This window comes from Pristis pectinata, chromosome 34 (assembly GCF_009764475.1).
Source record: "Pristis pectinata isolate sPriPec2 chromosome 34, sPriPec2.1.pri, whole genome shotgun sequence".
NCBI classification, from domain to species: domain Eukaryota; kingdom Metazoa; phylum Chordata; class Chondrichthyes; order Rhinopristiformes; family Pristidae; genus Pristis; species Pristis pectinata.
This window is the reverse complement of record NC_067438.1, coordinates 5808073-5833485: the sequence shown is the minus strand read 5'-3', so window position 1 is coordinate 5833485 and position 25413 is coordinate 5808073. Positions and strand designations below refer to the sequence as shown.

Genomic DNA, 25413 nt, shown 5'->3' with positions numbered 1-25413 from the left:
AATCGAGGGAATGGGACCCCAGAACCAGAGGGGGTGAGGCCTCCTCAATGCCTCCCCGGCATCTGGAGCAGGGGACAGGGACAGTTCCCGCTGAGTTGACCCCCCCCCCCCCCCCCCCCCCGAGACGGTCCCCGCGATCCACACCCCTCACCTTGACAGCCGCTCCGAGCGGAAGGCGATCCTGTGGAGCGGGGCCGCTCCCTCCAGAGCCCCATCGCCCACATCAGCCATGCTGCCAGTCCCTGAGGATAGGGCACTGCTGCCAGATCCTTCCCGCCGGTGAGCCAGCTCGAAGCGGGGGGTGCAGACCGAGCCCTCCGAGCTGTAACCTGCAGCGGTGGGGTTCGGGGAGAGAGCGCCAATGTCAAGGTGAAGTTTACTGTCACAAGCACATGTATGAAAAACTTACAGCAGCGTCACAGGCACATAGCATCAGATACGCAACATTCACAAGAAAAAAAATAAATTAAATATAAATTAAACAATCTTTACAAGAAAGAACACAATTAGAACATAGTTCGACACAACATAGTGGGCCGAAGGGCCTGTTCCTGTGCTGTATTGTTCTAAATTAGTAATCAGATCCCCAACTAATCTAATCCATTCTCTGCACAGCCATGTGCCTATCTAAGAGCCTCTTGAATGCCTCTATCGTATCTGCCTCCACCACCACCCCTGGCAGCACATTCCAGACACCCACCGCTCTCTGTGTAAAAAAAACTTGCCCCACACATCTCCTTTGAACTTTCCCCCTCTCACCTTAAATGCATGCAGCATTTAAGACATTAGACATTTCAACCCTGGGAAAAAGATACTCATCTTAGGAAGGACGTACTGATGTTGGAGAGGGTTCAGAAAAGATTTATGAGGATGATTCCCGGGAATGAAAGGGCTTACTTATGATGAGTGTTTGTCGGCTCTCGGACTGTACTCACTGGAGTACAGAAGAATGAGAGGGGACCTCATAGAAACATTTCAAATGTTGAAAGGACTGGACAGAGTAGATGTGGTTAAGCTGTTTCCCTTGGTGGGTGAGTCCAGGACTAGAGGGCACAACCTTAGAATTAGAGGGTACCGGTTTAAAACAGAAATGGAGGAGAAATTTCTTTAGCCAGAGGGTAGTGATATTATGGAATTCTTTGCCACGCACAGCTGTGGAGGCCCGATCATTGGGGGGCGTTTAAGGAGGAGATAGATAGGTATCTAATCAGTCAAGGTATCAAGGGATATGGGGATAAGGCCGGAAATTGGGGCTAGATAGAAATAGTTTTAGTTTAGCTCATGGAGCAGACTCGATGGGCCGAATTGCCTACTTCTGCTCCTTTGTCTCGTGAAAAGATACTGGCTGTCTACTCTATCTATGCCTCTCATAATCTTACAAACCTCTATCAGGTCTCCCCTCAGCCTCTGCTGCTCCAGAAAGAACAACCCAAGTTTATCCAAACTCTCCTTATAGCTCATACCGTCTAATCCAGGCAGCATCCTGGTGAACCTCTTCTGCACCCTCTCCAAAGCCTCCACATCCTTCCTGTAATGGGGTGACCAGAATTGAATGCAATACTCCAGATGTGGCCTAACTAGAGTTTTATGAAGCTTCAACACAACTTCCTGACTCTTGAACTCAGTTCCTCAACTGATAAAGGTAAGCATGCCACCCTATCATACTGTAACCAAAAAATAATGAGAAAAACAAAAAAGATAGTCCATTTAAGTGTAAAGTGATCATAGTGTTGCCAGACTGTAGTGGTTAGGGTTGTGCTGGTTGGTTCAAGAACCGATTGGTTGAAGGGAAGTAGCTGTTCCTGAACCTGGTGGTGTGGGACTTCAGGTTTCTGTACCTCCTGCCTGACGGTAGCTGTGAGAAGATGACGTGACCCAGATGGTGGGGATCTTGAAGTGTCGAGAGTCAAGTCACCCGTGTTCCCCTCCGTCCCTCCCTCACCCTACATATACACACACACACACACACACAGAGCAGCACCACGTAGAGTTAAACATTACAAGAATGCAAACCAGTCAGCCCCTCAAACCCATTCTACAATGGAAACATTCCACAGATATATTCCACAACCATTTCACAAGGTCACATTCACCCAACTCTAACCTCAGCTCCACCTTCCCGCAAGTAAAACTCTGACAGACTTCTACAGACGTCCAGTGGAAAGCATTCCGACTGGTTGCATCACGGCCTGGGATGGGAGCTCCAGTGCACAGGAGCGCAAGAGGCTACAGAGAGCGGTGGGTCTCAGCCAGTTCCACCACAGGTACAGCTCTCCCCACCATTAAGTACATCTACAGGAGGCGATGTCTCAGGAAGGCAACATCCATCATCAGGGACCCCACCATCCGGGCCATGCCACCATCAGGTAGGAGGTACAGGAGCCTGAAGATCCACACCTCAAGGTTCAACAACTGCTTCTTCCCCACTGCCGTCAGGTTCTTGAAACCACCTGAGAAACCCCAACACCACCTCGGACTATTTTCTGTCCTCTCTCTTAACTTGAACTAGTGCTGTTGTCAACAAACAACCTGCTGGAGGAACTCAGCGGGTCGAGCAGCATCTGTGGGAGGAAAGTGTCGATGTTTCAGGTCAAAACCCTGCATCAGGACCCACGACATCCACAATTCCTTCCCCCCCCCCACAGATGCTGCTCGACCCCTTGAGTTTTTCCCAGCAAATTGTTTGCTGCTCCAGATTCCAGCATTTGCAGTCTCCTGTGTCTCTGGTGTGGTTATGTTTAATTTGTTGTGCGCTATGTATAATATAAATTTAAGTTTATATTAACTTATGTCTGTAATGTACTGTGCTGCTGTTGCAGAAAGCTAGTGTCCATGGCATTTATACCTCGGGTATGTATGATGACGACAATAACCTTGAATTTGACCTTGAGAATGCCCACTCACCTGAGACCTTAGAGAGCTGACTGGATGCACTGGAATTTCTTGAATGCCTTTTCCGGATCACCTGCTCTGGCGGGCGGTCGCTGCTCTCGGGTATTCCTGCTGGGAGAGAGGACCGGGCAACAGGTGAGGACGCGGGGCAAGGGGAGAACAATTCTGAGGAACAGCCGTTCCCGCTTCCCAGCTCCAGCCATCCCACCCCTCGAAAAGGTCCCAGAATTCACGGATCTCGATGCTGGACACAGTGGGATGGGGGAAGGCTTTTGGACGTCAAGGGCGCCGTGGGATTTGGGGACCAGGTGGGAAATGGACAAGGCAGAGGATCAGTCATGACCTGTGATAGCACAGGAATGATGGGCTGAATGTCCTCCTCCTAGTTCTTGCATTCCTGATAGATGGAGAGTTAGCAGGCAACCCCAAAGTTAAATATTGATTTTCAAAAAAAAATACATCCATCCAAGCAGGAAGCTGGGGTTCAGTTTCCCATCTCTTCCCAAAACTCTGAGTCCCCTCAAGCCCAGCGCCGGGAACGTCAGGCTGGAATCTCGTGCCCTGGAGCCAGATTCTAATCCGCAACCAGAGGCAGGAGCAGCTTCACACCAAGTCACACCGGCTTCTTTGCAGGACCGCAGAACTGTTCATCAGGACAGAGAGGCCATTCCGCCCTCCAATTCCGGTTTGAAAGCCCAGAGTGTCAGGGTGCTGGCTAATTCATCCCGGAGAAACGGACTCGACTAGTTTGTGGGGGTGTGATGTACGGAGGGGGTTGAGATAATCAGGGCTGGTGTGTGTGGGATGCTCACCTGTCCCCAGGAGGGACCTGACCCTCTTCAGCTTGCAGGAGTCCGGCCGGATGGGTTCAGTCTCCGGGACAGAACTCCCTGTCCCGTCATCTCCTTTGCAATCCAGCGCCAGGGAGCTCTGACAACCCAGGACCTCGATCGGCTTGGCCATGGAGTGGGGGCTGCAGGGAGAACAAAGCAAGTAGGTTCAAACCCAACCAGGGGCATCAGGGCAGGGAATGGAATCAATGCAGAAAATGGCCGGAAATGCTCACTGAGTCAGGCAGCAGCCATGGACGGAGAACCAGAGTGAACATTTCAGGTCAGCGACCCTTCCTCAGAACCCACAACCTTCTGAATGAAGTGCTAACTCAGTTTCGCTCTCCACAGATGCTGCCTGACCTGCTGAGTGTTTCCAGCAGTTTATGATCTAAATTTCAGGCACCCAAATTCCAGAGGAGAACCAGAGAGACACACAGAGACACACACACACACACACCGAGGCACACACACACAGAGACAGACACACACCTTTCAGCCCAACCGGTCCATGACGACCAAGATTCCCATTTAAGATAGTCCCATTTTGAGCCATATCCCTCTGAACCTTTCCTATCCAATGTGCCCATCCAAGTGCCTTTTAAATGTTGCCTCAAACTCTTCCTCTGGCAGCTCGTTCCATATACTGACCACCCTCTGTGTGAACAAGTTTCCCCTCAGGTTCCCATTAAATCTCTCACCTTAAACCTATGCCCTCTGGTTCTTGATTCCTCTACCTGGACTGTGAGCATTCACCCTATCTGTGCCCCTCATGATTTTATACACCTCTATATGACTACCCTTTATTCTCCTACACTCCAAGGAATAAAGTCCCAACCTCCTCAACCTCTCTCCATAACACAGTCCCTCGAGTCCCAGCGATATCCTTGTCAATCTCTTCTGCACTCTCTGCACGGCAGTGTAGCGGTTAGCATAACGCTTTACAGCGCCAGCGACCCAGGTTCAATTCTGGCCGCTGTCTGTAAGGAGTTTGTACGTTCTCCCCGTGTCTGTGTGGGTTTCCTCCGGGTGCTCCGGCTTCCTCCCACATTCCAAAGACGTACGGGTTAGGAAGCTGTGGACATGCTATGTTGGCGCCGGAAGCGTGGCGACACTTGAGGGCTGCCCCCAGAACACTCTGCGCTGTGTGTTTCGACGTACGTGTGACTAATAAAGATATCTTATCTTATCCAGCTTTGCGACATCTTTCCTATCACAGGGTGACCAAAACTAAACAATATTTTCAACCCTTGTTTTATACTACACCTTAAAGTGCCCAAGACCTATAGTTATTGTAGGCACAGGAGACTGCAGATACTGGAATCTGGAGCAACACACAATCTGCTGGAGGAACTCAGCGTGTCGCGCAGCATCTGTGGGGGGGAAAGGAATTGTCGACATTTCGGGTCGAAACGCTGCATCAGGACTGATTAAGAGTTTCGACCCAAAATGTCAACAATGCCTTTACTCCCACAGATGCTACTCGACCTGCTGAGTTCCTCCAGCAGATTGTTTCTCTAATTATTGAACTTCGTCAAGGGCAATTGTCCCTGTTTAAGCATCTCAAATCTTTATACAACTTAATTAAATCTCTCCTCTGTTCTAAGTAAAACACTCCCAACCCAGATAGTCTTTCTTTGCAATTATAATCCTCCAGCCGTGGCAAGTCTCTCGTAAATCCCTGCACCCTCTAATGCTGTCACATACTCTCACGCTTGGAAGTACATGTTCAGTCTCACTGTGGCCCGACTAGTGTTTGCTTTGAGTTATGGCTAGACCCCTTCTCTGCCCTTGTATTCTTTCCCTCAGCCAATAAAGGCAAGTATCATGCACAGTCCCTTAACCGGCCTCTCTACCTAGAGTCATAAAGGGATACAGAACAAAATCAGGCCCTTCAGCCCATCTTCTGTGCTGACCCATTTACATAAACCAGCCATTTACAATATTCCTACATTAATACCATTTTCGTTATTTTCCCCAGATTCCCAGTAATTCCCCCCAGATTCTGCCCCTCACCTACACACCAGGGGGCAACTTACAGCAGCCAACTAACCCAGCAACCGGCACATCTTTGGGATATGGGAGGAAACCGGACCACCCGTGGGGAAACTCTCACAGTTGGCCCTATACCCGCCCTTGATCCAACTGCCGCAGCCTTTCGGGGGATAGAATTCCAGAGATTCAGCACCATCTGGGAGAAGTCCCTACACGCCTCTGTTTTAAACGACCATCCCTCTGACCTTGTAACTATGTCCTCTCATTCAAGACTCTTCCACTGGTGGGAGCATCTCAATATCTACCCTGCCGCACTCCCCAAGGACCCTCTGTGTTTCAATAAGATCACCCTTCATTCCTCTAAACTCCAATGAATACAGATCCAATTTCTTTAACAGCTCATGATGGGGCAAGCCTCTCATCCCAGTGAATCTCTTTTGGAATGCCTCCAATGGCAGTATATCCTTTCTTATGGAGGCTAAAGAAATTCGGCATGTCCCCTTTGACCCTCACCAATTTTTTTTTAAAATCGATGCACCATAGAAGGCATCCTCTCTGGATGCATCATGGCTTGGTATGGCAACTGCTCTGCCCAAGCGGTGGGTGCGTGGAATGTGCTGCCAGGGGTGCTGGTAGACGCACATACGTTTAAGATACATAGATAAGCACATGGATGATAGAAAAATGGAGGGCTATGTGGGAAGGAAGGGTTAGATTGATGTTAGAGTAGGCTAAAAGGTCGGCACAACGTCGTGGGCCAAAGGGCCTGTACTGTGCTGTAATGTTCTATGTTATGGTCTAGACTGCAAGAAACTACAGAGAGCTGTAGACATAGCTCAGTACATCATGGAAACCAGCCTCCCCTCCATGGACTCTGTCTACACTTCTCGCTGCCTCGGTAAAGCAGCCAACATAATCAAAGACCCCACCCACCCCGGACATCCTCTCTTCTCCCCACTCCCATTGGGCAGAAGACACAAAAGCCTGAAAGCACATACCACCAGGCTCAAGAACAGCTTCTATCCCGCTGTTACAAGACTATTGAAAGGTCTGCTAGTATGATAAGATGGACTCTTAACCTCACAATCTACCTCATCATGGCCCTTGTACCTTATTGTCTGCCTGCACTGCACTTTCTCTGTAAATGTAACACTGTATTCTGCATTCTGTTACTGCTTTTCCCTTGTACTACCTCGATGTACTGATGGGATGAAATGATCTCTATGGATGGCATGCAAAACAAAGGTTTTTCACTGTACCTCAGTTCATGTGACAATAATAAACCAATTTAATTAATGGGACCAAAATGGTGTCTCCTCATCAGATTAACTACCATCTGACCCACTAACTCAGCCCCAGTTGCACCTGGGTCCCCTGGTAGACAAGAGGGCAACGTGTTGAACCAATTCAGAGCACCAACACAAAAAACTTATTCCAATGGCTCCTCCAGAAGTAACCCAGACAGCAGCCAGTCAGCTGACGGTGCACTTAGAGACAATATCCTTAAAGCGACGATCACCCTCCTACAACTAATAACAGGCAGACCACAATCCGCCCACTTTCACACTTACGTCTTGAAGCAAGGGTCGCCCGACAGGAGTTGCATGCTGATGGAGACCTGTGCGAGGAGACAAGGGGGGGGGGGGGTGGGGGGGGGGGTAGAATCATTAGGGCACACGTCCAGGATTACAGTAGGCAGTACCTGTTCAACCAATGCGGGAAAACGACACAGGAATCCTCCTGTTCCCAATTTCAAAATGGAATACAAGGGCAAGGGAGTCATGACAAAACCCTTACAGGGCTTGGGCCCAAACTGGAGCAGTGTCCAGGCCTGGCGTCACACTTTACAAAAGATGTGAAGCCTTTGGAGAGGATGCAGAAGGGACAGAGTTATACAGCACGGAAACAGGCCCTTCGGCCCAACTCGTCCCAGGCTGACCAAGCTGTCTATCCGAGCTAATCCCATTTGCCTGCGTTTGGCCCACATCCCGCTAAACCTCTCCTATCCATGTACCTGTCCAAGTGCATTTTAAACATTGTACAAGATAAGAGGCATAGATCGAGTGGACAGTCAGAGACTTTTTCCCAGGGTGACAATGGCTAACACGAGGGGACATAATTTTAAGGTGATTGGAGGAAGGTATAAGGGGGATGTCAGGGGTAAGTTTTTTTTTTACACACAGAGGGTGGTGGGGGTGTGGAACGCACTGCCGGAACAGGTTGTGGGGACAGATACATTAGGGACATTTAAGAGGCTCTTAGATAGACACATGAATGTTAGAAAAATAGGGAGCTATGTGGGACGGAAGGATTAGCTAGATCTTAGAGCAGGATAAAATGTCAGCACCACACTGTGCTGTAGTGCTCTACGTTCTATGTACTCATATCTACCACTTCCTCTGGCAGCTCACTCCATATACACACCACCCTCTGTGTGGAAAAACTTACCCCTCAAATCCCCTTTCCCCTCTCACCTTAAAGCTACACCCTATGGTTTTAGGCTCCCCAACCTGCAAGAAAAACTGACCATTCACCTTATCTATGCCCCTCATGATTTTATAAACCTCTACTAGGTCACCCCTCATTTCTCTCGAAACATAGGAGGTCGCCACTTGGTCCACCGAGTCTATTCCAGTTTTGGAGCAATCCGAACAATCCCATTGCCCACTTGCTTCCTTGTAACTTAATCCCTCTCGCATTCCCATCAACTCCTCCCTCCTCCTCTGATTCTCTACTGCCCACCAAAGCTCAGGTTAATTTAATCTGCCAGCACTTTTTTGGGATGTGGGGGGGAAACCAGAGCACCTGGGGAAAACAGGCCCTTCAGCCCATCGAGTCCATGTTGAGCCATCAATCACACATTCACACAAAACCCACGCTAATCCCATTTTATTCTCCCCACATTCCAATCAAGTCCCCCCAGGTTCTACCCCTCCCCTACACGCAAGGGGCAATTTACAGCAGCCAACTAACCTACCAACCCGCATGTCTTTGGGACACAGGAGGAAACCGGAGCACCTGGGGGAAACCCGTGCAGTCACAGGGAGTACGTGCGAACTCCACATAGAGGAGCAGGCAAGAACTTGGAGCTGAGCTTACAATCAGACTAGACTCTTACGGAATGGCGGAACAGGCTCCATTAGGCCTGCTCCTAATATATCCTGGGAATCATCCCAGTGAACCTTCTCTGAACTGCCTCCAATGTGGGTGCATCTCTCTTTAAGTACGCCCTTTCCAGCAGCCTCCGTGTACCTTGAGGATGGAGTTGTCCTGCCGGGTGTTCTTGGTGTCGTAGCCCTCTAGGAGGCAGCAGCGAGCAGTGGAGCCAGCACCGGCAAACTCGGCAAGGTTCAGGTCAACGAATCCCAGCTGGGGTGGGGGAGAGAAGAGGGATAGAACATATGGTAAGCAGCAAGAAATGTACACACACAGGCTCCCTCCCACCCTTCCTGTCCTCCCAGCAACTCAGACCCATTGACATCCAGGTTTGGGGCAAGACAAGGGAAGGGTGTAGACAACATTAACATGGCTGGCAAGCCCCCAATGGTTGGCACCTTACAGGGATCAAACTCTTCTTTCTTGCCCCCAGGAGGGACACAAAAACTAAACAGAGTGTGGAAAATTCCTCAAGCAAACCGAATGACTCCGGGAGAAAATGTAGCCCAAAAACAGCCCACACCAACCATCAAACACCCAGTAACACCAATCCTACACTGATCCCATTTTATTCTCCCTACGTTCTCCAACTCCAAAAGAACAAAAGCTGAAATGCTCCAGAGCGAGTCATCGAGTGTTACAGCAGGGAAACAGGCCCTTCAGCCCAACTCATCCGTGTTACCCACCTGAGCTAGTCCCATTTCCCCATGTTTGGCCCATATCCCTCCAAACCTTTCCTATCCAGGTGCCTGTGCAAATGCCTTTTTAAATGCTCTAATCGTACCTGCCTCTTCCTCATTCAACATCCCCACTACCCTCTGTACGAAAAAGTTGCCCTTCAGGTCACCTTTAAATCTTTCCCCTCTCACCTTGGGCTCCAGTTTTAGACTACCCAACCCTGGGAAAAAGACTGACCATTCACCCTATCTACACTCCTCATGATTTTATAAACCTCTATAAGGTCTCCCCTCAGCCTCCAACGCTCCAGGGAAAAAAGACCCAGCCCTATCCAGTCTCTGCTTATAACTCAAGCCCTCTAGTCCCGGCAACGTGAACCTCTTCTGCACCCTTTCCAGCTTCTAATCAGGTGTACTACTTTTAGAATTTTATTCTAATGTGCATCTTGTCTCAAGTTCAACAAGTAAGCTGCTGGAGGAACTCAGCGGGTCAGGCAGCATCTGTGGAGGGAGATGGACAGTCAACGTTTCAGGTCGAGAGCCGTAATCTGGACTGTCAGGACCTTTAGTGTGGTTTCACTTAATATAACGGTCAGGCTGTGGAGTTGTCTCCTCCTGCCTGTGCCTACAGTCTTGTGACCATATCCAAGCCTGAGCGGATAGGTGGCAATAACATCCACACCATACAAGTGCCAAGCAGTGATGATATCCAACAGGAGAAAATCCAGCTATCACCCCCCAACATTCAATTACCATCACTGGATCCCCCACTATCAATATTCTGGGGGAATTAATCCCGCGTCACATTGCCTCTTTGGTTAGTCATTCCTCCATCAACCAAAACTGCTCGGCAAGAAACTGCAGAGAGCTGTGGACACAGCTCAGCACGTCACGGAAACCAGCCTCCCCTCCATGGATTCTATCTGCACTCGGGAAAGCAGCCGGCTTAATCAAAAATGCTCTCTTCTCCCCCCTCCCATCGGGCAGAAGATACAAAAGCCTGAAAGCACGTACCACCAGGCTCAAGGACAGCTTCTATCCCGCTGCTATGAGACCATTGAACGGACCTTTTGTACAATAAGATGGACTCTTGACCTCACAATCTACCTCGTCATGGCCTTGCACCTTATTGTCTGCCTGCACTGTCTCTGTAACTGTAACACTTTATTCTGCATTCTGTATTGTTTTACCCTGTACTACCTCGATGTACTGATGGGGTGAAATGATCTGTATGGATAGCGTGCAAAACTAAGTTTTTCACTGTACCTCAGTACATGTGACAATAATAAACCAACTACCATAGTAATCGAGTTCCTTCTCTTGTTCATGCACACGAGGTCTTTGTGGATCCTAACCTCGATTTATTCAGGAGCATGACTGTGGGGATAGCAATCCCGCACCATCGCCATGAGAGCCAAGACCAATAGAAGTAGGATTAGGCCACTCGGACCTTCGAGTCTGCCCTCCCATTCAATCAGACCTCGGCTAATCCAATCAACTTTCCTGCTCTACCCCTTGTCTCCTTGACTGGTTGAGCACCTCTCTAGGCAGCACAGTGGGTAGAGCCGCTGCCTCACAGCTCCAGCATCCCAGGTTCGATCCCGGCCTCCGGCGCTGTCCGTGTGTGGGGTTTGCACGGTCTCCCTGTGACCGCGTGGGTTTCCCCTGGGTGCTCCGGTTTCCTCCCACCTCCCAGAGACACGCGGGTTGGCAAATTAATTGGCGGCTCTAAATTGCCTCTGATGTGTAGGTGAGGGGTGCGATCCAGGGTGGTGGGGGAACAGTTGTTGGGAAGGTGGGGGAGGATAACGTGGGATTGGTGGAAATGGGTGGTTGATGGTTGGCAAGGACTTGATGGGCCGAAGAGCCTATTTCCATGCTGTATGACTCTAAAAACCACACACGCCATTGATTACACACTAGACAATGGTTTGATTTACAATCTAAACAAAACAGCGTATGCAAAGAGGCATTTGCATTTTCAAGGAACCAGCCAGTACATCCTGCAGACAAACCCAACTCAAGGCAATGGAAAGTTACCCCACCCAATCTCTTTCCCACCACAGTGCCTCCCCCCACTGACCCAATCCTCCTCCCCCCACCTACTTCCCTCCCTCCCACACACTGCATAAACTTGCAGAACCAACCCCTCTCCCCCACCCGTGGCAGAGTCCTCACCTGCCTGAGTCTCCCTTCTGTCCCCATTATCCCAGGTAGGCCATGGCCCCCACCCTCCCCACCCAACCCCTCCCATTCCCTGCTCATCATTACCTTTGCCCCTCTGCCCACATTCCCCCCCCCCTTCATTCTGCTTACTGCCCCTCCCCTACACCCCACCGTCACCCCTCCCCTTACGTACAGCCTTCCACCCCCTCCTTCGAACACCCCCGCCACCTGCCCACTCCAACCCCTTCGCCACCTCTCCCCGCACCTTCCCACCCCCCTCCCCCACCTTCCGACCCCCCCCCCCAAACACTTCCCCACTCCACCCCCCCACCCCACCTACCAATGCCTTCCCACGGCTCCTACCCTCCCTCCCTCCACCTCCCCAACTCGACCCAGCCTGCACTCCTGCTCCCTATCCCAGTCATGCCCACCATTGGTCCCCCCCCCCCCCCCCCAAGACAAGAACAGAGAAACGACCCTACCTTCACGAATGATTTCCCGCCCTTCAGCTCCTGTGGGGGAAGAAACCAGACAACAGGTTAGGGCCCTGCATGAGGGTGGTGTTTGTGTCTGTGTGTGGGGGGGGGGTGGTGGGGGGTGTCAGCGGGTAGTGTGGAAGGATGGCCCCGAGTCCAGCACGGCACCCGACCTCTCTTTCGGGAGTTGTGGGTGGGGGTTGGTGTAGGTGTAGAGAAATGAGACAAAGGTCATGTGGAAAGGGCTCAGACGCCAAGAGTGACGTCTCCCTGCGAGTTTATACAGTCCCACCACAGCTTTGCACAATCCCAGGATGTCTCAACACTTGGCAACCAAGGTGGATCTTTAGTTTACAAACGAACAACGCTTCCTGTTGTCACGTGGGAAATGGCAAACAATTTGGGCTCAGCAGGCTCCCACAAGTAGCAGAGCAATACTTGCAGAGTCATTGTGTTTTACATGCCGTTAGTGAAGGGTGAACGTAGGCCAGTAACATTCTTTGTACATTATTTTCATACACAGGACATCCTTATTAGAAGCCTCAGAGCCGTATAGCACAGAAACAAACCCTTCAACCCATCATGTCCATGCCAACCTTTCTGCTCATCTACACTAATCCCACGTTAGGACCGTACCGTTCTGCCTTGCCTACTTAAGTGCCTGTCTGTATCACTCAAACATAGTGACAGTATCGGACTCCACCACCGCCTCTGGCAGTCCTTTCAAATATCAACCACTCTGTGTAAAAAAAAGACATTAATTCCAACTCGAGTTATGTTTATTGTCCTGTGCACAAGTTCGATAAGGTACAGGTACACATACAGTGAAATGCAGAGTTGTGGACACAGCCCAGTGCATCACGGACACCAACCTCCCCTCTTTGGATTCTGTCTTTACCTCTCGCTGCCTTGGTGAAGCAGCCGGCACCCCACCCCCCTGGGTTATTCCCTGTTCTTTCCTCTTCCATACAGGAGCCTGAGGGCACGAACCACCAGGCTTAAGGACAGTTTCTACCCCACTGTGATAAGACTATTGAACGGTTCCCTTATACGATGAGATGGATTATGACCTCACGAACTACCTTGTTGTGATCTTGCACCTTATTGCACTGCACTTTCTCTGTAGCTGTGACACTTTACTCTGTACTGTTATTGTTTTTACCTGTACTACCTCAATGCACTCCGTACTAACCCAATGTAACTGCACTGTGTAATGAATTGACCTGTACGATCGGTTTGTAAGACAAGCTTTTCTCTGTAACTCGGTACAAGTGACAATAATAAGCCAATACCAAAATCTTGCTTGCAACAGAATCACAGACACAGATTCAGACAACACACAGGACATAAATCATACAAAACCTTAACCCTCAGGTCCCCTTTAAATCTCCTTCCTCTCCCCTTAAAACCTATGCCCTTTTGTTTTTGATACCTCGACCATAGGGAAAAAGATTCTGACTCCTTTCCCTATCTTCCACTGGAAGAAGGAACGGTGACTGTCAGGAAGAAGGCAAGTGGACTACTGAGCACATTATGAGACTTTGGTTCGAACTCCACAGCATAACACTGTGTTTCTCTGATTTTTATTTTGACTACTGGTACATTTCCTTTGTTAAGCAGTTTAAGCTTCAATCCAAGTTTGTCCAAGCTCTCCTTATAGCCAGTTCTCTCTAATCGAGGCAACATCCTGGTGAACCTCTTCTGCACTCTCTCCAAAGCCTCCACATCCTTCCTGTAATGGGGCGACCAGAACGGCACACAATGACAGGCACGGTAGTGTAGCGGTTAGCATAACGCTTTACAGCGCCAGCGACCCGGGTTCAAATCTGGCCGCTGTCTGTAAGGAGTTTGTACGTTCTCCCCGTGTCTGCGGGTTTTTTTTTCGGGTGCTCCGGTTTCCTCCCACATTCCAGAAACATATGGGTTAGGAAGTTGTGGGCATGCTCTGTTGGCGCCAGTAGCGTGGCAACACTTGCGGGCTGCCCCCAGAACACTACGCAAAAAGATGTATTTCACTGCGTGTTTCAATATACACGTGACTAATAAAGAAATCTTATCTTATGCTCCAAATGTGGCCCAACCAAAGTTTTAAACAGCTGCAACATGACTTCCCAACTTTTATACTCATTGCCCCAACTAGTCTTTCACACCTCTATCAGGTCACCCCGCCCCCCCCCAGCCTCCTCCACTCCAGGGAGGAGGAGCCCAGCCTATCTGATCTCTCTCCGTCACTGAAGTCCTCCAATCCGGGCAACGTGCTGGCCAGTCTCCTCTGCACTCTCTCCAGCACAACCTCACCCTTCCTATAGTGTGGAGACAAAATCCTGGGGCACGAGAGATTGATCTCCTAAGTTGCTATTCAAACCTTGCAGAGGGGGTAATGTCTTTATGAAAGAAATGAGATAGCGATAAAACCACCCCTAAAAGATGCAAAAGGTTCATTTAAAACCATTTACATGTTGAGACTTCAAACTCCTGCTGCAGACTGAATGTCCATCAAACTGTCTGCGTCATTACCAAGCTGCAGACACACCAACAGAACTCTTCTGTCCAATGGGACAATATAATCACACACATTGACACACCAGTAACAGCATGTTCTGTGCTAAAAGGTACATTCTTTGGGCAATGGGGTTAAATATAAAGTTCGGCTGAATGCACGATGCTCCCTTCATGTCTCAGCGGCTTCATCAACAACGATTTACGGGATGAAGTTGCTGGGACGTGCCTTGGAGTCTCAACCTCCCCCGTCAGGTGACAGTAATCGCAAAGTCACATCACGCCCAGGAGCAAGTGGAAGGAACACATCCCATGGACAGAGAGGGGGAACAAAAAAACGTATCTACAAGCTGACCAGAACGTCACTGGAGATAACGGGATAGGGGAGGAGAGGAGTGAAGGAAAGGGTTTGGGGACAGAGTCAGCTTGCTGCAGGTTAGTTCAACACCCACCCACATGCACTCCCTGTCCCCATGACCTCTTGTTCCCCTGGTACACAGAACAGTACAGCTTAGGTACAGGCCTTTCAGCCCATCGTGTCCACACCACCCACAATGCCAGTCCAACTAATCCCATCCGCCTGCACGTGATCCATATCCCGCCATTCCCCGCCTGTTCATGTGCCTGTCCGAATGCCTTTTAAATGTTGTCGTCGTATCTGCTTCCAGCACCACCCCTGGCAGCCCGTTCCAGGCACCCACCACTCTCTGTGTAAAAAAACTTGCCCCGCACATCTCCTTTGAACTTTCCCCCTCTCACCTCAAATACATGTCCTCTAGTACTTGACATTTCTACCCCGGGGAGAAAGACTGACTGTCTACCCTATCTATGCCTCTCATAATTTTATAAACCACTACAAGGTCTCCCCTCAGCCTCTGATACTCCAGAGAAAACAACCCAAGTTTGACCAGCCTCTCCTGATAACTAGTACACTCCTAATCCAGGCAACATCCTGGTGAACCTCTTCTGCACCCTCTCCAAAGCCTCCACATCCTTCCTGTAACAGGGCGACCAGAACTACACACAATGCCCCAAATGTGGCCTTAACCAAAGTTTTATCCAGCTGCAACATGACTTCCCGACTTTTATGCCCAGTGCCCCAACCAACGAAGGCAAGCATGCCGTACGCCTTCTTTACCACCCTAGCCATTTGTGTTGAACTTTCGGGGAGCTTTGGACTTGCACCCCAAGATCCCTCTGTACATCGATGCCATTTACCGTCGACTGCGCCATTTATCCAGATCCTGTGGGGTAGAACTTGTTTCCACCGTCCCAGCTGGTCAAGGCACTGACTGACCACAGCTCCCCCCTCTCATCACCACCCAACAGGAGATAGCGGAGAGCGCACTAACCTTACGGACAGACACTCGGCAGATGCTCGGATCCAGGACTCCCGTGACTGGGCTGGCATTCATTTTGCACGTGAAGCACGATTCCTTCTGCCACTGCACACAGTTTTCCTGAACTTCTTCCCTGGGAATGATGGTAGTGGGGGTTGGGGGGAAGACACATTAGGGATGCAGGTCAGTCAGCGGGACAGAGAGAGGGAGAGGCCATTAGGGGCAGAGAGAGAGACACAGACACGGGTAGAGAAATACAGAGAGAATTGAAAATATATGGAAAGGCTCACAGAGACTAAAATTATCTCTGCCTCAAATCGATTCCAGTTGCCAAGGCGTCGATAACCGCAGGTTAAGGTCCAGAGGTTAGGTAGAAAGGGAGGTCGTTTTCATATGAAGATTTGAATTCTGATTGCAAGGATGTGGATACAGATTCAGCAGCTCGGGATCTGGATAAGTACCAAAGGGGGAATGGAGTCATTGGGATAGGGAGTGTGATCGGGGGGGGAAAGGACTGTGGGTGACCCACAGCCCCGATAGACAGGGAAAGAATAGTGCGTGACCAACTGCCCCACCCAGACATAGAGTTGTACAGCACGGAAACAGGCCCTTCAGACTAACTCGTCCATGTCAACCAAGATGCCTATCTAAGCCAGTCCCATTTGCCCGCATTTGGCCCATATCCTTTCCCATCCACATACCTGGCCAAATACCTTTTAAATGTTGTAATTGTACCCACCTCTGCCACTTCCTCTGGCAGCTCGTTCCACACACCCACCACCCTCAGTGTGAAAAATGTGTCCTTTTTAGATCTTTCCCCTTAACCCTAATCCCTCTAGTTTTAGACTCTCCTATCCTGGGGAAAAAGGCTGTGGCTATTCAACTTATCCATACCCCTCATGATCTTATAAACCTCTATAAAGTAACACCTCAGTGTCCTTCACTCCAGGGTAAACAGTCTCAGACCATCCAGCCTCTCCTTATAACCCAAGCCCTCGAGTCCCGGTAACATCTTCGTGAATCTTTTCCGCACCCTCTCCAGTCCCAGAGGGGGACGGGACAGCGTGTGACCCACTGCCCCACCCGGTCCCAGAGGGGGACGGGACAGTGTGTGACCCACTGCCCCACCCGGTCCCAGAGTACATTTGGGGAGGAGTACGGAAGGGCAGCAATGAGAACTCACTCGGATTGGCCCCAAACCCCAGAATTAAGCCATCACTTTTCTGACAACTAGTTTACAGGCAACAACTTTGAGAATCTACCCAAATGCAGTGACGGAGAATCAATGGGAAGTCGCATACTTTTGCCTGACCATCAAGACCGACCGCTGTGACCCTTTCACCGCGCTCCATCTCCATCGCCTCTTCCCATCCCTCCTGAGAACCCTCAGTCAACCTTAGCTTACCCCCGGGGCTCAATTACTCCAATACCGTCCGGCCAGTCTCCCAGCTCACACTGTCCTCTTGCTCCCACTGTCCCAGATCTGTATCCAGCCCATGCTGAATTTTCCCGGTTCACATGCCTCCAGCCCTCCCTCCAGCACCCCCCTCCAGTCCTACAACCCTCCGAGATCTCTGCGACCCCTTCTTTAGATGCCAGATCCCTCAGGTGTGTGTCAAAGAGCTGGGACTCCAGTTGGCCAGTGAGGTAGCTGGAAATGATTCTGTGGTCAGGGTTCAATGGGAGAGGAGTGGGGTGGCATTTGGGGCCAATATTAACCCCTGACACCCCTTCCTATACAGCTTGTGGGAGCCTGACGTGCAGTCTGCAGAGAAGCAGCAACCAGTTAGGCACCATGAGTCATGAATAAAACCATTCACATCTCCCCCACTCCAACTGTCACACCGAGCTCTGACTCCAACTTGTTCGTACACTGCACAGCTGGTTTCTCACCCTTGCCACAAGCTATTTGCATCTGGTGACGTGGTTCGTTGAGTGAGGTCACGTTGCTAAGGTAAACATTTGGAAATTATGTCATCTTAACTGCTCCTCTTGCAGTCTCCAGCTTTGGAGTGTGTGGAAATTGTAATTCTGCGGCTGTGGCAGGTTTAGGGTGCAGTCAGACCCAAAGTGGCCCCTCTCTCTGCCCCAGTGAACAAGCTTCCTAAATTGACACTCAAACTGTACCACAGATGAGAAGGGTAAAGCAAGGGTCGCACCCTTGAAATCAGGGACTGTCCATGCTCAGAAGCACAGTGGCGCAGCGGGTAGAGCCGCTGCCTCAGAGCTCCAGAGACCCAGCTTCGATCCCGACCTCAGGTGCCTCTGGTGTGGAGTTTGCACGCTCTATGACTGCGTGGGCTTCCCCCGGGTGCTCCAGTTTCCTCCCACATCCCAAAGACGTGAATGTTGGTGGGTTAATTGGCCACTGTAAATTGCCCCTGGTGTGTCGGTGAGGGGTAGAATCTGGGAGGAGTTGATGGGAACGTGGGGAGAAATAAAACAGGACAGATGGAAATAAGTGGTTGAAGGTCTGTATGACGATGGCTTTAAGCACTCATACCAATCACCATTGCCTCAAAACTGGCCCCACTCCCTCGCCCGATGTAATGGTTCACTCTCTTTAGAATAGAAGGAAGAAATTCGAAGGGGAAGATCAGAAAGGCAGCTTTCCACATCTAGTGCATCCATCCTAACCTGAGGAGATCCCAATTCAATTCCCGGCCAATGGGGTGCTTCGGTAGTGTTTCCCCCCTTGACATGGGAGATCGATCGTGCTAACCAAGAGACAAGCATTAAAATCAGCCAACTGGCAAATCTATGTGAAGTGGCTTTCAGTCTGAGTAACGGGGAAGTCCGTCCGCTCTAGATGCGAGCAGAAAGGTTACATACGGACTAGGAGGAGCTGGCCACTCAGCCCCTCCAATCCTGGTCTGCCATTGGCTAATCTCATTGGAACTTCCTCTACATTCCCGCCTACCCCCGGTAACCTTTCACCCCTCAGCTCCCACTGCCCTTGGAGCGAGAGAGATCCGAAGACCAGGACCCCGAGAAAGGGAATTTCACCACATCTGTCTCAAATAGGTCACTTCTTTTTTTTTAAAATATATATAAAAGCAGTGACTCCTAATTTGGGAGGGAAAAGGGGAAACACCTCCTCCACATCTATTTTGCATCAACCTGTTATATTTCATCTCAAACTCTTCTAGTCAGAGTTTATTCAGTACAGAATCATGTCTTTCGGCCCAACTTGTCCATGCCTCCTCTGAGCTGGTTCTATTTGCCCATGTTTGGCCCATATCCGTCTAAACCTTTTCTATACATTTACCTATCCAAATGTCTTTCAAACATTGTAATTGTACCCCCCTCTACAGCTTCCTCTGGCAGCTCGTTCCACATACCCATCACCCTCTGTGTGGAAAAAGTTGCCCCTCAGGTCCCCTTTAAATCTTTCCCCTCTCACCTGAAGCCTGTGACCTCTAATTTTAAACTCCGCTACCTTGGGGAAAAGACTGTGAGCACTCACCTTGTCTGGGCCCCTCATGATTTTATACACCTCTACAACTTCACCACTCAGCCTCCTCCAAACAAGGGAAATCAGTCCCAGCCTGTCCAATCTCAAACCCTCCAGTTCCTGCAACATTCTTGTGACTGTTGGAACTTCTATTAAGTCTAGCCTGTCCAAAGGTTCACAAGGTCCATTGAGTCCGTACCAATCATCAAGCACCCATGTATCAGGAATGCCACACTGATCCCATTTTATTCCCTACCTCATTCCCACCAGCTCCCACCACCCCCCCACCCCCACATATTTTCCTCTCACCCACACACATTGGACTTTGGTAACTTTTGTCACTGGAAGCAGTTCACAGTGTGAAGGGGGTGGCATCTGGGGAAGGGCTGATTCTACATTCATATCTCCATGCAATGCAGATGGTGGCCATTCAGCCCATCAGGTTTATGCCAGCTCTCAGAGCACCCTCATTCCCCTACAACCCATACTCTCTCACATATCCCCCCACCACCCCCAACTCTCCCATCAGAAACCTACACACTGGGGGCAATTTACAGAGACCAGTTAACCTACCAACCTGCTCGAAACCAGGGCACCTGGAGGAAACCCACACAGTCACAGAGAGAACACACAAACTCCACGCAGACAGTGCCGGAGGTCGGGATCGAACCCAGGTCTCCAGAGCCGCGAGGCAGCGGCTCTACCTGCTGCGCCACTGTATTACACAACCCCTCCTTTCCAGGAAGTAGCCAGAGAGCGGTTCAGCTTTGGAACTTCCTTCCACAAGTGGCAATCAGCACTGCTCTGTTTGCTAACTTTAATCACAGCGATAAATTTTCATTGGCCAGAAAGGAAGATCAAAGATGAGACATGATATTGTTGTACAGATTCGATGGGCCTTTTCCTGCAAGTCCGTACTTCAATAATCCACCCCTTCAAACAGTGGGTTAAAAAAAAACTCAGCGGACCTCAGGCTAACTTGGTACGTAACTACAAGACTTGCCTCCGTCAGTGGTAACTGGGCTCCACTCCAAGTCTCGCAGCCAACCTTCCAAGGAAAGCAAGTCCCAACAGGAAAGGGAGAGGAGCCAGAAGGGAAAAACATTGACAAAAAGATCACGCACCCCCATGGCAGGGCCAGTCCCAACCCTGAACCATACAGCCATTCAGCCCCGAACGAGCTCCACCAGTCAGGAACAACATGGTCAATTTGATCTTGACCTCAGCCCCACTATCCTCTCAACACTCCAGTCTATCTATCTCGCCCTCCAATGTATTCAGCTCCACAGATCTCTTGGGTAGAGGATCCCAAAGATATAGGGCAGCACAGTGGCGCTGCAGCTCCAGAGACCTGGGTTCGATCCCGACCAATGGCGCTGCCCATGTGGACGTTTGCACGTTCTCTCTGTGACTGCGTGGGTTTCTCCCCGGGTGCTCCGGTTTCCTCCCGCATCCCAAAGATGTGCAGGCTGGTAGGCTAATTGGGCACTGGAAATTGACCCTACTGTGGGTGAGGGGTAGAATTGGGGGCAGGGGGGGGTGGGGGAGTTGATGAGGATTAAAATGGGATTAATGTAGGATTGGTGTAAATGGGCGGTTGTTAAATAGTACAGACAGTGGGCGAAAGGGCCTGTTGCTGTGCGGTCTCCCTCCACAGCTGTCTAAGAAATTCCATCCTAAATCAGCAATACTTTATCCCAAAAACATGCCCCTCCCACTGAAGGAAGCTTCCTCTCAGCCCTGACCCCCTCTCTAACCAGACACAAGATTCAGACACCACCCACCCCCCATTCATCTAGACTCCAAGGAACGCTGTCTGTGTGGACTTAGCACATTCGGCCCATTGAATCCGTGCTGGTTCTTGGTCAATGCCGCCAGTCCCCTTTGCTAACTCCGTCCGCAGTTCATTCCGTGACGCGCTTAATGCACTTGCCTTTCGAAAGTGCCCATCGCTGTTTCCACCGACCCTACGGTCAGAGAGTTCCAAACCATCACTGCTCCCTGCGGAAGAATCCTCCAGCCCCCACCTATCCGTTCACAGAACAACATTACCCTCCGACTGAGTGACCATTTCAAAGTACAATCCACAGTGAACACCATTGTCCATGGGTCCAGAAACCCTGCCCGCGCTTAAGTTGGGGTTTTGTTTTACAAAAATCCAGTCGCACTTGGAGCCCTGTGTCACCAGACTACGGGAAGAAATGTGACAGCAATATAACACAGAACATGGAACAGGCCCTTCGGCCCACGATGTCTGTGCTGACCCTGATGCCAAATTAAACTACCACACATGATCCACATCCCTCTATTCCCTACACGTTCACACGGCTGTCTAAATGCCTCTTAAACACCACTATCATATCCGCCTCCACCACCACCTCTGGCAGCCCGTTCCAGCCACCCACCGCTCTCTGTTTAAAAAACAACTTGCCCCCGCACATCTCCTTTAAACTCCCTCCCCCCCCCCCCACTTCCCTTAAACCTATGGTATTTGACATTTCCACCCAGGGAAAAAGATCCTGACTGTCGAGCCTAGCTACGCCTCTCATAATTTTATAAACCTCCATCAAGTCTCCCCTCAGCCTCTGACGCTCCAGAGAAGACAATCCGTGTTTGTCCAACTTCTCCTCATGGCTAATCCAGGCAGCATCCTGGGTAACCTCTTCTGCAGCCTTTCCAAAACCGCCACATCCTTCCTGTAATGGGGGCGACCAGAACTTCACGTACTACTCCAGATGCAGCCTAACCGAAGTTTCATACAGCGGTAACGTGACTTCCTGACACGTATACTGCAGACCCTGGCCGATGTAGGCAAGCATGTCACGCATCTTTACCAACAGAAAGGGTGCAGAAGAGAATCAACAGGCAGTTGCCTGGAATGGAGGGTTTTACTTATAAGGATTGGAGAGGCTGGGTTTATTCTCACTGGAACATAGGAGGCTGAGGGATGACCTTATAAAGGTTTAAGTTATGAGGGGCACAGATATGATAGTCATGTTTTACCCGGGGCAGGGGAATCTAGAAGTGGACAGTGCAGGTTTAAGGTGAGAGGGGAGAAATTTAAAGGACATCTAAGCAATAAGTTTTCCCACACAGAAGTTGGTGAATATCTGACAGACTCAATTACAACGTTTAAAAGGTATTTGAACAGGAGGGGTGTAGGGGGATAAGGACCTAATGCAGGCAAATGGAATTAACATAGATGGGCATCGTGGATAAGGTGGGCCGAAATGGCCCGTTTCTGTGCTGTACGATTCTCTGAGTAAAACCTAATTAAATAGAACCAATTCCAACAGTGGAATGCGCGTTATACTGGCCGGTTGGCGCAGCGAGTAGAGCCGCTGCCTCACAGCTCCAGAGACCCGGGTTCGATCCCGACCTCCGGCGCTGTCTGTGTGGAGTTTGCCCCCGGGTGCTCCGGTTGCGTGGGGGGGGGGGGGTCGATAGATTAATTGCCCGCTGTGAGCGTAGGGAGAATAATTAGTGGGGAGGGGAATGAGCGCCGACATCGACAGGATGGGCAGAATGGCCTGTTATCTGGGGTGAGCACAAGAATGAAGTGGGGTGGGGCTCTCAGAGGGGCTAGGATGGACGGGTGAAGGGGGGGGGCGAATAGCGTCTTTGAACATCGCCACACCGGCGTGCGTTGCTTGCTCACCGAGTTGTCAGCTCGCTGAAGCCTCCCCCTTGCAGGAGACGGATCTTACAGAAGAGGATCCCGTTCACGAACGGCACGGCGGACAGATTCACCACCGTCAGCCTCACCAGGAACTTGAACTTCTTCCTTTTCGTCAGGAAAGCCATCGGGAGACCCCAACCACCGTCCTGTCCAAAGGCGAAAAGCAAACTTTAAAATAAAAACATTTAATACAAAAAAACTCAAAAAAACAAAAAACCCACCTTATATAAAAAATAAAATCAGAAAACGTCAACCATAACATCAATTTAGCTAAACTTTTATTGTCAAATACAATATTTCACTCTCTCAATTAAGATTTGAGTTTAGTTTTCAAAAATCGTGATTACATTTACCTGGTTTGAAGGCTGTTAAATGGATGGTTGTACTTTCCAGAGAAGTCCAGGCGAGTTTCTCAGCAGTAGAAAGTTTCAGAGTAATACTGACACTGGATACGAGGAAGCAGAAATGTTTCACAAGTTCCCTATCCCGTTCCAGGATTCGCATTCACTCACCCTTCCCCGTGATTCTAAGTCCACCAGACACTGACCGTGACTACACTGAGCCCCGTCTCTCTCGGCTCTTTTAACTAAACTCCATTCACTTTTACGACTCCCCCCGTCGCAGGTGTCATGTGAACATCAGGAGGCAGACGCCGTGAGACTTCCTCCTTGTTGTTTGTAATTGGGTCAGAAGGTGTGTGCTGTGGGCGGTAATGGAAATCCTCGGGGGTCTTGAGAGGGTGGAAGGTGGAAAGGGTGTTCCCTCTTTGTGGGAGAATCCATAAACGGAGGGGTCAGCCGCCTGAGGTAGAGATGAAGCGATTTTATTCTCTCTCAAAGCACAGAGACAGGACCTTCAGCCTAACTCAGAATCAGAATTATTATCTCTAACTTAAATGACATGAAATTTGTTGTTTTGCAGTAGCAGTACAGGGCAAAGATGTAAAATTACTGTAAATTACAAAATTAAATAAATAGTGCAAAAAAAATGGAATAATGAGTTTGTGTTCATGGACCGTTCAGAAATCTGCTGGCAGAGGGGAAGAAGCTGTTCCTGAATCGTTGAGTGTGGGTCTTCAGGCTCCCGTACCTCCTCCCCAATGGTAGTAACGAGAAGAGGGCATGTCCCGGGTGGTGAGGGTCTTTAGTGATGGATGTCGCCTTCTTGAGGCACCGCCTCTTGAAGGTTTCCTCGATGGCAGGGAGGACTGTGCCCGTGATGGAGCTGGCTGAGTCTACAACCCTCTGCAGCCTCTTGCGATCCTGTGCATTGGAGGCTCCATACCAGGCCGTGATGCAACCAGTCGGAATGCTCTCCACTGTATAACTGGTCCATGCTGACCAAGATGTCCATCTAAACTAGTTCTATTTGCCCGCGTTTGGCCCATATCCCTCTAAACCTTTCCTGTCCATGTGCTTGTCCACGTATCTTTTAAATGTTATTAATGTACCTGCCTCAACCACTTACTCTGGCAGCTCTTTCCATATACAGACCACCCTCTGGGTGAAAAAGTTGCCCCTCGGGGTTAGTGAGTCACAGAAGAACACAGGAAGTAGGCCACCCAGCCCCTCAAGCCTGCCCTCCCTCTCAATATGATCATGGCGGATCTGTGCTAGTCTCAACTCCTCTTCTGTGCCAGTTCTCCATAGCCCTCAATTCCTCGATCTTTCAAATATTTGTCTGTTGCCGCCGACCCGAACTCTGCCACCCTTGGGGGCAGAGAAGTTCAGAGGTTTACCATCCCCTCTGAGAGAAGACATTTCTACACACCTCAGTTTTAAATGACCAGCCCCTTATCGTGTAACTACATCCCCTCGTTCATGACTCTCCCACTAGTGGAAACATCTCAACGTCTACCCAGTCAAGCCCCCTTAGGATCTTGTATGTCTGAATGAGATCACCCCTCTTTCATAGAACATTACAGCACAGTACAGGCCCTTTGGCCCACTATGTTGTGCTGACATTTTATCCTGCTCTAAGATCGATCTAACCCTTCCCTCCCACATAGCCCTCCATTTCTCTATCATTCATGTGGCTATCTAAGAGTCACTTAAATGTCCCTGATGTATCTGCCTCCACAACCTCTGCTGGAGGTGCGTTCCACGTACCCACCACTCTCTGTGTAAAAAACTTACCCCCAATATCTTCCTCCAATCACCTTAAAATTATGTCCCCTCATGTTAGCCATTTTCGCCCTGGGAAAAAGTCTCTGACTGTCCACTCGATCTATGCCTCTTATCATCTTGCAC

General features: G+C 50.0%; 1 protein-coding gene across 4 annotated transcripts in view; it reads right to left on the bottom strand.

Annotated features, from left to right (window-relative positions):
• Positions 1-23868, bottom strand: part of LOC127586123 (protein FAM102A-like) — a 29555-nt gene extending 5687 nt beyond the window's left edge. Inside the window, exons 1-10 of one of the 4 annotated variants that reach the window (XM_052043979.1) lie at positions 23518-23771; positions 23144-23310; positions 22489-22503; positions 16044-16164; positions 12199-12228; positions 8970-9086; positions 7289-7335; positions 3705-3865; positions 2905-3000; positions 152-329 (exon numbers count right to left, since the gene is read on the bottom strand). In XM_052043979.1, the coding sequence (XP_051899939.1) occupies positions 152-329; positions 2905-3000; positions 3705-3865; positions 7289-7335; positions 8970-9086; positions 12199-12228; positions 16044-16164; positions 22489-22503; positions 23144-23289 (911 nt within the window). In that variant the 5' untranslated portion in view covers positions 23290-23310; positions 23518-23771. Of the gene's footprint in view, positions 1-151; positions 330-2904; positions 3004-3704; positions 3866-7288; positions 7336-8969; positions 9087-12198; positions 12229-16043; positions 16165-18668; positions 19002-22488; positions 22504-23143; positions 23311-23517 lie in introns of those variants that run through there. The other 3 variants (XM_052043977.1, XM_052043980.1, XM_052043981.1) reach the window with 3 other exon arrangements.
• Between the last annotated feature and the right edge of the window lie 1545 nt (positions 23869-25413).